This window comes from Pseudonaja textilis, chromosome Z (genome assembly GCF_049901715.1).
Source record: "Pseudonaja textilis isolate UNSWEBS1 chromosome Z, rPseTex1.2, whole genome shotgun sequence".
Lineage (NCBI taxonomy): Eukaryota > Metazoa > Chordata > Lepidosauria > Squamata > Elapidae > Pseudonaja > Pseudonaja textilis.
The window spans coordinates 79,013,694-79,025,902 of NC_142008.1; the positions used below are offsets into that span (position 1 = coordinate 79,013,694).

At 36.2% G+C, this 12,209-nt stretch overlaps 2 protein-coding genes across 6 annotated transcripts in view; one reads left to right on the plus strand and one right to left on the minus strand.

Moving 5' to 3' along the window:
- The window catches only part of INVS (inversin), a 112,038-nt gene extending 102,399 nt beyond the window's left edge, over nt 1-9,639 (minus strand). For 4 of the 5 annotated variants that reach the window (XR_015740223.1, XM_087916999.1, XM_026702345.2 and 1 more), the window contains exons 1-2: nt 9,506-9,639; nt 5,000-5,109 (exon numbers count right to left, since the gene is read on the minus strand). Coding sequence is in view for 3 of the 5 variants with exons in the window: in XM_087916999.1 (XP_087773125.1) it covers nt 5,000-5,105 (106 nt within the window). In the remaining 2 variants the exon portion in view is untranslated. The remainder of the gene's footprint in view (nt 1-4,999; nt 5,110-9,505) is intronic. The other variant, XM_087917001.1, reaches the window with a different exon arrangement.
- A 32-nt stretch (nt 9,640-9,671) lies between these two features.
- Nucleotides 9,672-12,209, plus strand: part of ERP44 (endoplasmic reticulum protein 44) — a 62,197-nt gene continuing 59,659 nt past the window's right edge. Inside the window, exon 1 of the mRNA XM_026702365.2 lies at nt 9,672-9,862. Coding sequence (XP_026558150.1) covers nt 9,809-9,862 — 54 coding nt within the window. The 5' untranslated portion in view covers nt 9,672-9,808. The remainder of the gene's footprint in view (nt 9,863-12,209) is intronic.

Below are 12,209 nucleotides of genomic sequence, written 5' to 3' on the forward strand. Positions count from 1 at the left end.
TTGTTTTGTGAATTTTTTAAACATGTTTTTATTGTCGCTGTAGTGTGAATCATCCAGAGTTATAGTACATAAAATGGATAGCCACTTAACATTTTATATATAAATATATTTTGTAAATAAATATCTTTGATATGTGATAGAGTGAGCAGTATATTTTCTGAGGTAACATTGTTTCTGAATGGTATTCTAGATCAGTGGTTCTTAACATGGGTGATATCGCCCCGCTAGGGGGGGGATTTCATTTTTCAGGGGGGCGATGGAATGAAAAGAGGTGATGCGGGCGAAGGAATGGAAGGGGGGGCGATATGGGGGCGATGGAGTGAGAAATTTTGGAGACACTTTTGAGACTTTTTTCATACAGTGAAACGCTGTATATCTGCCATACAAAAACATCAGATCGCTCTCTATTAGTGGATTGAACTGTTTTAAAATGTTCCTCCAGCTAGCTTCAGTACAGAACGCCGTACATATGTGAATACGCATTACTCATGTTCATGCGCATTGCGCAGCAGCCTCTATCACTCTACCCATACAGTGGTGCACCATTGGCCAGAATGGGCAGAGATGAAGGGGTGAGCGCTTCTTTTGAAACATCGCATGCTGAGTGGCTGTCCCCTGTGATGTCAACGTAACTGTTGAAACTAAGTTTATCGATGTCCATATGTGTTTTATAGTGTTCCAGTGCAGTCGAAAATTTAATTTGCAGTTAGTGCCTTTCATTTCGAAGACCTCTCAACATGGCCAAGAAGAGGAAGTGTTGCCAATATTCGATGGAATACCTAAAATTGGGATTCATTCCATCTCCTTCTAAAGTACAGCTTCCGTTTTGTCTTCTTTGTGAGAAAACATTTTCAAATGAAGTGATAAAGACTTCCCGACTGAAAGACCATTTGGTAAAAATTCATTCAGATAAAGCCGACAAACTGGTATCATTTTTCCAATCCTTAAAGGCCAAGTTTGCGGGTCGCAGCACTGTTGAGAAGTTATTTGGAAAATCATCACTCAACACCAACAAGGGGCTCATTTGTTCCTATGAATATCTTAGCAAAATGTGGCAAACCTCACACTATCAGAGAAATGCTGATTTTACCAGCAGTGAAACAGATTGTTGCCACCATGTTGGGGCCCAGTGCAAGCACTGTCAGGCAATCGATTCCTTTGAGCAATGACACAATATCAAAAAGAATTGATGAAATGGCTGCTGATGTGGAAAGGCTTATTGAAAAGTACAGAATTTGTGATGCAGATTGATGAGTCAATGATTCGTGAAAATGAAGCCTTGTTATTGGCTTATGTCCATTTCATCAATGGACATGAAGAGATTGGGGAAGAACTGTTATTTGCTCGAAATTTAGCAACTGACACAAAAGGTTCTTCTATATTTAAAAAGGTCGAAGAATCTTTTAATGAGAAAAACATCCCTTTGACAAACGTTGTAGCATGCGCAACCGATGGAGCTGCATCCATGGTTGGACAATATCATGGATTTCAAGCTCATCTAAAATTGGTTGTACCTGGAGTTATGACTGTCCATTGCATCATTCATAGACAGCACCTTGTCTCAAAAAAATTGAGTGGCCGTTTGCACTAATCTATACGGTATGTCATTAACGCTGTGAATAAAATTAAGTCGAATGCCTTGAACAACCGACTTTTTCACAAGCTTTGTGAAGAAAATGATGAGGAGTTTGAACGTCTTCTTTTGCACACTGAAGGTAGGCTTTCAAAAGGAAAGTGTTTGTGGCAATTCCACAAACTTTTTGACACAGTTGTCAAATTTCTTGAATCCACTGATCCAAGTCTAAGCAGTTCTCTTAAACTTCAATGTCTGGATGTAGCTTATCTCGCTGATGTTTTGACAAGCTGAATGAAGTGAACATAAAGCTGCAAGGAGATAAAATTAATTTTCTTAAAGCCAAAGGAGTAATCTGCTCATTTATTTCCAAATTGGACCTCCTCGCAAGCAATATGAGTCGCCAGGAGCTGTATCAGTTCCCAAGTCTTGGTAATGAACGTCAACTCCAAGCAGAAGATTTGGACGTTTTTTGCTGCCACATGAAGCAACTAAAAGAAGATATAGAAACCAGATTCTATGATCTGATAAATCTGGAAGTGCTAAATCCTTTCACAGCAGACTTTGCACAACCTCATCCCAAACTGCAAGAGCCACTGACAGATCTGAAATATGACTGTGAAGTCCAATCACATTTTCAGAGTTATGGCTACGAAGCTTTTTGGGTGAAAATGAGGAACACTTACCCAATATTGTGGAAGGAAGTTAAGTTGCTTCTTTAGTGGAGAGGGGCTTCAGTGCCGTCCAAAAGATCCTTTCTAAGTCAAGGAACATGCTGAAGATCACTGAGCACGGCGATTTAAGAATGAGATTAACAAAAATAGTTCCAGACATCAAGAAATTGGCATCAGCTCACCAAGCACAAGGGAGCCATTGATGTTCTTTTTTTGCTTTTTGTATACATACATTTTCTTCATTAATAATTGTCTCAGCTCTTATCATTGTATTTGCTTGCATTGGATTTCACGTTCCAGTTTGAGTTTTCAGCTTTGTTTTTGAATTCTTGTGCTCTGTAAAACATTTTGTGTGTCTCTTTGTATTGTACTTTTTTAGCGTGCACTCCAGTTCGATATTATATTTTGGTTTCTCGGTTTTATGATTTCAATTTTTTTTGTGCTTTTTGTGTAAACTTTTTGTGAAGATATATATTTTTTTCTTCAGTTTAGGCATTAAATTTGTCACTCTGATTTTTGTTGCTTTCTTTCTGTAAAAAATTTCTTTGTGTCTTTTTAACCCTTTTTACAGTGTGCATGAATATATATTTTCCTCGAATTGTTTTTTACAATTATTATTTGTGTAAATTTATTGGCTGTGCAATTCCAGTGGACACCAGAAGCGTACAAGACCAAAAAACAATAACAACCCAACACCATGAAAACAATTAAATATAATAACTCAGTAGACCATCTGGAGTAAAATGCTCTAATAACAAATTCTATAAAATAAAACAGAAGGCATAAAATAATAAACATGAGCCCCAGCCTGCAACCAAAGCCAGTTTTCAAAGATTTCATAGTACTATTCTTATTTCTGGGAGTGAGAGATGCTGTTCAGAGGGTAGAGACTACAACAAAGAAGGCCTGCTTCCTAGTTTGCACAAAATGGCAATATTTAATGGACAGGGCATGGAGCATACTCATTCTGCTGGAATGTACTGAGCCATTAAAAGATAAATGATTTTTCAGTATCCAGACCTTATAACATCATATAGGGTTTTATAAGTAATAACCAGCACCTTGAATTGCACTCGGAAGCCAACTGACAGCCTATTTGTTAATTTGTTCAATTTCTATAGCTGCTTATCTCAGTGAATGACTCTGGATAGAACATATATTCAGAACATATATTACAAATAATTTAAAAACTAAAATAAAAACAATGTAGCTAGCATAATAGTAGTGGCTTACAGCTATACCCCATTACAGCTTGTTTTGCTGCATTTTGAATTGGCTGTAACTTTCGCATGATCTTCAAGGGCAGCCCCCTATAGAGAGTCATTGCAATAAACTAATTGTGAATTAATTAGGGCATGAGTGACTATCCAAAGGGATTTGGGGGGGGGGGGTTGAGGAAAGGATACAACTAACATACAAGATGAATCTATGGACACACCTGCCACCTGCTACAAGTACAGAGGAGATCCCTCCCCCCTAACTGCACACTAGTTTTGACTGGGGAAGTCAGTCAAATGATTGTGATAATTTCAAAACAGTCCAACAGTCACATCTACTCAGTCTTATTAGATTGAGCAGAAATCTCTTCTGTCTATGCAGACCCAAATAGTTTCCAGACACAGGATCATTACACTGACAACTTCACCTGTACCACTCAGGGAACAGATATAGACATGCAAAGTTTTTCTCATTTTGTAGAGTTTAAAGTGATGAAGTTTTGGAACTATAAAATCTATATAAAGATCCTTCTATTTTCACCTTAATTATTCAAGGTAATATTTTTTTTCTATCCATTTTTATTCTGTCCCCCTTTTTCCATTGATGTCTCCGTATTCCTTGGTCCATTGGCAAATTATAAGATTGCAGTTCTCAACTCAAAATATTTTGTAATTTAATAAAAATAATCTTAAAAATTGCACCTCTACTTCATATTCCTTAGTCTAATAAAGGGATATTATTCTGACATTCTTTAAAAAGAGTGGCAATATTCAATGTTTCTGCTTCACTTATTTTTAGATAGAATCAAGAACCACTGATGACCTTAAGAAAGTGTAAGTATTTTTTTCAGAGCAGAACTCAATATGTCAGAACTATGAAGTAATTTATAAATGGACTTTCATCCACAATTGAGACATATAACAGTGAGACTGTCAATTGTTTTTACTGTTGAAAAATTGTAGCTTGTGGGCTTTCCAATATTCTGGATAGAAAATACAGAAATTACATCATGGGCTCCATCACAAAAGAACTGCCAACATAGTAAGATCAATTATAATGTATACTTCATAAGAAACAAAATAGTGATCAAAAAGATAAGTACTTTGACTAAGAACTGACACAAATGCATTTTTTGTCAGAAAGATAAATTAAAGGTTAAGATAAAATTAACTGTTTTATAAACAGATATTACTTGTGATGTTAAAATGTGAATATTAATATTAGGATGGTAAAATAGGATCTGGATTTCAAAAGGTAAATGCTTCACAAGTTCATGTGGTAGCATTTATGAGCACAATAAATGTTCCCATAAATGTTCCCACAAGTTTCATACTGTCTATCATAATCAAATCAGTAATGAAATACAGTCTGTATAATTATAGGATGTTTAAATTGCATACTGCACATATGGCAATATAAAATAAATCCTCTATTCTCTGAATTAGTCTACCATTTTTATAGATAAAACTAAAATAGAACATTTAAATAATTAAACATAAACAAATTTACTAAAGTATAAGCTGAGTACTTTTACCTGATATTTGTTTTAGGAGAGCTCTTTTATGTCCATTAACAGCAGCAGCATGAACTTGAGATGCTAATGAGGAACCATTGAACAGCCATGTTTCAGAAACATTCATACTTCTGAAAAATTCAAAAATGTATAGTTGCAGTAACAATTCTAGTATTTTTTTTACTAATTCAAACTAATTTATTTTTGGGAAAACAATCTCTGGCATACTTATATTTTGATAGAATACTGATTATGAGTTTTGAATTTTGCATAAATAATGAACTAAAACATTATCTATTTTCATGCAAGTCCTAAAACTAGATAAAAAGAATCAATTCAATAAATGAGTCAAAAACATTGGACTTATTCATTTATTCAAAATGATCCACAGGTACATATTTGTGCATATTTGGAAAAAAGCATGAGATTCTCTAAGATTATAAGGTCATTTGCAGGGGAAGTTTTGCAATGTGTTTGAGTCAATGGGATGAGAATCAAATGTGAGCAAGGAAGTATGTAGGGGAATATATTGATTAGTAAACTCAATGTAGCGTACTTTTCATTGTTTAAAGAGGGATAGAATGTTGAATACAGTAAAAAAAAACATATTCCTTGCATTACTGGACATTTTTTGATTCCTGAACTGGACTGATTCTCAGGACCAGCAAGCAGTTGGATCCCAAGATAACATGACTGACCAATTTGTGGTCAAGGAATGGAAACAACAATATGATCTGTATGAATACAGAAATTCTGAATTTTAAAATATTCAAGAAGGCAGTAAGCCAAAAGTCTCTTAATTTATAAACAGGAGAGGAAGCTTCAACTATCTGGGCTAGACTTCCAAAGCTCAATTTTTCCACTCCCAAATACAACTACGTTTAAAGGAGAATATTTGTAGCCCAGGGTTGAAATGAAATGAAATCCTTGGTGCTCTTTGACCTTATTTTTTTGCAGACATTTTATTACTCAAACTAGGTAACATCATAGGTGCTAGTAAGGAGTGCTGTTTGCTGTCAGTTTATATTCTGGTGACTTGTTTGTCTGTGTGTGTGTGGATGGTCTTAGAGATTCTTTTGGGCTGTTTAGTGATGGCTCTTTGGCAGTTTCTTGATTGGGATATTGTTTACTTGATTGTTGATCTGAAGTTAACTTGGAATTAATCTATGTTGATCTGGTGTCAGGCTTCTAGAAATTCCTTGGCATTTTTGGATTTGGCGTAGTCTAGGATTGTCATATTTTCCCAATTGAAACTATGGTTAAATCTGTCTATATGTTGTAAAATTAAAGAATTTTCGTCATGTCTTCTGACTGCCAGTTGGTCTTCATTAATGAGTTCTGCCAATCTTCTGCCTGTTTATCCTACATAGTGGTTGTTGCCATTCTAACATTGTATGTTGTAAATGACACCTGTTTTTTCCTATGGGGTTGCTGTGTCCTTTGGATTGCTTAGGGTGTTTTGAAGGGCTTTATTTGGCTTGTGTGCTACACTGATTCCACATGTTTGTAGTAGGTGATTTCTGAGATATTATTGATTATTGGTAGTGTAATTCTTTTTAGGGTTTGTGTTGGTTGTGCTGTTTTGGGTTGAGTGGTCAGGGACTTTTTGATAAAGTTGTGTGAGTATCCATTTTGTTGGAATGTATTGTATAGATGCTCCATTTCCTTTTTTGTGCTGTTCTTGGTTGCCGCAGTGTGTTTGGACTCATTTATATAAAGGCCTTATGCATCTTCTCTTGTGAGAGGTTGGATTGATGTTTTGGCAGTGGAGCATTGGGTTAGTAGTCTCTGCTGATCAGAGTGTCCAGGAAGGGTAGCAAATTATTTTCTTTTTCTCTAGTAAACTGTATTCCTTTTAAAGAGTTATTAATGGTTCTGCTGATGTTCTCTAATTGGTCCTTTTTTGTTATGATTTTATTATCTATATATATGATCCATGTTTTCAGTTGCATTTATGGAAGTGCTATGACCTCTGTAGTAAGTCCTGAAAATGGTGATCCCATAGGTGTCCTTTTAATGTTAGTAAATTTGGCAATCAAATTGGAAGTATGTAGTTAAGCATAGGTTTATGAGATCCATAATCCTGAGTGTTTTGATCTTTGTGCATTCAATTAAGTCCAATGTACTATGAAGCAATGTGGTCATTGATTTTTTGGCTAATTCTGGATCTATAGATGTGAACAGGGCTGTGACATCAAATGAGATTATGATTTCATCCTCATTTATAGTCACATCCTGATTGTTTGAAGACACTGTAGTGGAGAGTTAATGGAAGGTTGGCTTCTTCTTGTGAGATGCCTAAGCTTTTTTGTTAATTTGCTTGCAATGTTGTATGTAAGGGTCCCTGGGTAGAGATACAATTGGATGGAGCGGAATGCCAGGTTTGTGTATTTTGGAACATTCATAGAAGCATGGGAGGATGGGTCCACTGCTTCTTCTCTACCACTGTTTCTGTTTCGTAATTTGATCTTTCTTGGTAAAGGTCACTGAGGGTTTTCTTGATCTAGTTCAGGGGTAGTCAACCTTTTTATACCTACCACCCACTTTTGTATCTCTGTTAGTAGTAAAGTTTTCTCTAACCGCCCACCGGTTCCACAGTAATGGTAATTTATAAAGTAGAGGACAAAACCCCTACTGCCCACCATGAAAGCTGGAACACCCACTAGTGGGCAGTAGGAACCAGGTTGACTACCACTGATCTAGTTGTCTAGTTTTTGTATTCTATTGGTGTTCACAGGGATGTAGGTTTCTTTGTCTTCTAGTATTTGTTTTGCTTTTTGTAGGTATTGTGCTCTGTCCATAATCACTGTGGTTTGGTCTTTGCTGAAGGTAGGAGGATAATCTGGTCCTTTTTTATGTTTCTAAGGGCTGCTTTGTCTTCTGTTGTAAGTTGATTCTGTTCCTGTCTTATTCTGATCTGTGGAATGATGCTTTGTCTAATTTTTTCTTGGACCTCTGTGGCAAGTTTAGTGGTTTTAAATGCCACTTCTAGGGCTGCAAAAATTCTAGATGATTGACATCACCTCTATTATAGTTGAGTCCTTTTTGTAGAATCCTATATTCTACAATTACGTTTCCACATATTCTAGTAGAGTAATTATAGATTTACTTTCTGCAGGTTGTATTTAATAGGAAAATACTAAGCAATCACTAATGTGATATCTAAGTACATTGAATCATTTATTATTCTTTTCATGTTTAAAAAACTTGCAAAGTTACTAATTTGCAACTAAAACAGTTAAACAGTCATTTAGCAAGTCTCCAAGGTTCTTATTTTGTATAGAAAACACAACAAAACTTACTAACAGGCATGCCTTCTAATTATTCTATTCTATTTTTTATTTTTGCCTTCACATGTAGCTTCCCCTGGGGCCCTTAACCCCAAGAAGCTTGTCTACAACAGCAATTACTTACTAAATCTTAACCTGACCTATTTCATGAAGCCCTCAGCATGTCTTCCTTTAAAACCTCAAACTGTTTTTAATGTGCTTTTCTATTGCATTAATCTGTTTATTCCCTATAGCATAGGAAATATCACTTCATGTTCATAACTTTTGCATTCTTATGGTTTTTATTCTATTTTAGGGAAAAACATCTCGAGTCTTTTTGATCGGTAGAAATATAAGTATAATGAATAACAATAGCCCTACAAATACAAGTAGTCCTCAACTTACAACAGTTCATTTAGTAACCATTCAAATTTAGAATGGCACTGAATATGTGACATGACCATTTTCCATTTTGCAGCATCTCCAAAATCATGTGATCAAAATTCAGGTGCTTGTTCAGGTGCTGATTCATATTTATGACCATTGCTCTATACCAAGGTCATGTGATCACCTTTTGCAATCTTCTGACAAATACTGTCAATGAGAAAACCAGATTCCCTTAACAACTGGGTTACTAACTTATCAACTGCAATTGTTTATTTAATAAATTTGGCAAAAAAGGTTGTAAAATGGAGCAAAACTCACTTAAATGTTTTATTTAACAACAGAAATTGGGCTCAAATATGCTCATAAGTCTACATGTCTGCTCCCCATACAAGTCTATTTAAAAAATAGTGTGGCTGGTAGCTGTACAAAAAGAAATAACATTGATAAAGAATATGAGATTAAAACCAATACTGATACAATGTGTCCTTAATTCCCAAAATAAATCTAATATTAAGATACTAAATTTTATTTTTGCTAACATCTATTAAAACAGTCCTATAATGACAAAATTGAGTGCATTTGTAATAGAAGTAAAAATTCTGAAGTTGATTATATACAAAGAAAGAATGACAACATAACTCAACGCTGAGTGCTTGCAACCAATAGGCCTGAGAATAAAGAAAATGTGTTATTTACATCTTCCTCCGTTATACAGTTTATCCGCCTCCTTTTTATTATTTTCTAGTTCTATTCTCCTCCTTTTACAAAAGACAGGATTTAAAGGCGTTCTTTGTCTGCTAAAAAAATAACCCTAACCCTTCACTCGTTATCCCAAGCATCGAGAAACTTAAAACGAACTTTACAAACTTACCTAGCAACGTTTTCAGGAATTAACTTCTTCCAGCAAAACTTACTTCCGTCGGTGGCCACAGAGGGTGCTCCTCCAATCGCTCCACATGAAAACTACAAAACTACATTACCCAGCGTCCCTCGCGGCTGCACTTCGAACTCGGAAGTTATATATGGGCTTGCCTGACACAGGCTGATGCTGGAAGTGCAAGTGAGGTCGGTCTTCTCCTTTCGTCTGCTGTGCGAATTTTTTCGGAGCCCGCGGGGAGAGATTTCATCGCTTGGCCGTTTCACTCCTTGTCTCGAGACATAGCCATCCTCGACCATGAGAATCACCGCCATCTTCCCCGAGCTCAGCTGTTGCCTTCTCGTTTTTCTGGTGAGCTAAACAGCTAAGATGGGGTATCTGTCTGCCTGTTTCACTGGTGGTGGGGGGCAGGGGGGGTATAGCAAAATGAACAACGGACCATTTGCAGGATGGGCGAAAGAGGGTACACATAGCCTGTCATTTTTTGCTCCTACCCATAAATTTCTCCCAGGCGAAAAACCGGTACCGCGGGAACCCAGGCGGGCGGGGTAAGTGCCTGCTGGTGTGGCTCTGTCTGATAGGCTGCGAACTTTTCGGACCCGGAATCTCAAGCCGGCGACTGGGCGGGGTCCGAATGGGTCCGGGCAGGGATTGATACAATTACCTAGCAGGATATCTGGTTGCCTTAGAAGACGTACAAAATTTGCTTCTTCAAATGGGGCTTTTCCTGACGAATATGTGTCAAGAGTTCCAGAAGAAAAGATCATCCTCGTGGCGATTTTGCTTTGAAACCTACCAATATCTAAAACACACACACACCACAACTTGTTTCTCGCGTCCGGAGTTTCGGGCCACTTTCATGTTTTTTAGATAGAAATGACCATCCCATTTATGACTCAGGTTTTTCAAGTATGTGATCAAATGATTGTTATATATTAAGCACCTGTGTGAAATTTAATAAACATCCAGAAGTATAAAAAAGTATTGAACACATATTAACTGCAAGTTGATAATGATGTAGGGTGGATTTTAAATTAGCTGTCAGTCTAGAGTTCGAAATAGAATTTGCTTCCTACTTTTAGCCATTACTTTTCTGCCAGAGTGTCCTTCAACAAAAAAGTAAAAGTTCTGCTGATCTAGATAGTTGATCTTATATAGAAGATATAAGACGCCCTTCACTTGTATGGGGAAAAAAAATCTCACTCTCACTAACACTGATGATACTAAAAAAGCATCAAGGACTCCATATAATCTTATGCACCAAAGACAAATTCCTTGTGTGTCTAATCACACTTGGCCGATAAAGAATTCTAAATACTTACAAGGCAGTGACATGCTTTATCTGTTTAGATTTGTTTAATGTTTCAGTAAAAAAAAGGGAAAGTTTTGATTTATTCTTGGAATATATTTTTAACATTGCTACTTGAAAGATTTTTTTGTATGCATTTGAATTGGTGTTGCAAAATTTTGGAAATAGATAATGACTGATCCAAGAATTCTACATCTTTTAGGGATGATTAAACTTCCATACAAATATTGAATATAACAATTCTATCTTCTAGCAAATTTTGTTATCCAGATAAAGCTATAAATACTTTTTTTTTGTTCCTTTAAATAAGTGTTGACTCCTGGTGAACAAATATTTTCAGTTTGCTTGATAAGATTTCAGAAGTGGTCTGCCATTGCTTATGTTCCATCATTGAGAGGGTGTGACTGGCCTAAGGTCACCCAGGTGGCTTTGTGCCTATGATGGAACTAGAGTTTATAATCATCTGGTTTCTAGCCTTGAGCCTTAACTACTGCACCAAACTAGCTCACATATTTCCATACAGTAAAACAATTTAAAATTTGGTTTAAAATGTGTAAATGGACCTTAATTTTGGTGAACACAAAATTCTGGGATTTATAGGAACTAAGATTGAAAGTTACAGAACCAAGGCATCAGACACACAGCCACTATTTATTCATTGGACAGTGAATTGACTGTTTTGTTTGACTATTTTAGAAAAGATGATGTAGGCCATAGATATTTTATGGATTTTTTTAACAGATTACACATTTTGAGAAATGCTTGAGTGAAAGGAGTCTCAATTTTCTTATCTTCTGTTAGGATCTATTGCAGAGAACATGCAATCTTTCTCTGAAATTGTGTCCATAATGAAGACAATGAAGCAGACTGAAGTAATCCTTGTAGGTGTATAAGCCATGACAATTATATTTAGCCTTCAGTAGCTGGTTATTTTCTCCTACCTGGTATTTTTGCATAAATGCAAATCTAGCTGCTAAAGTTCTTCACCTGGGATAGACTTTAGGAAGACAAATCTTCTCTAACAAAATGGATGATATAAAGAGTTTTAGGGCTAAAGGCCAAATACACATATCCCTACGATACCATGGAGTGCTCAGAGAAGACCAACTTCAGCTAGCATTCCATAAGCACCTCAAACTAGTGTTCCTTGACAGCTGCATTTAATTACCTGTAATTTCCTTACAAAGCTTTAGGGAAGTTAAAACAGAACCATTCTTGCAGGCATTCCATTAACTTAAACTACTTTGGTCATTCTGTACTTTTTCCAGAAACATTGAGAAACAGAAAAAGAGCAGCACTTATACTGGTATTTAGTATCATAAATTTGGAATGAACTCTTTCGGGCAAGGCTGTCAAACTCCCGGCCCATGGGCCGGATGCATCACATGC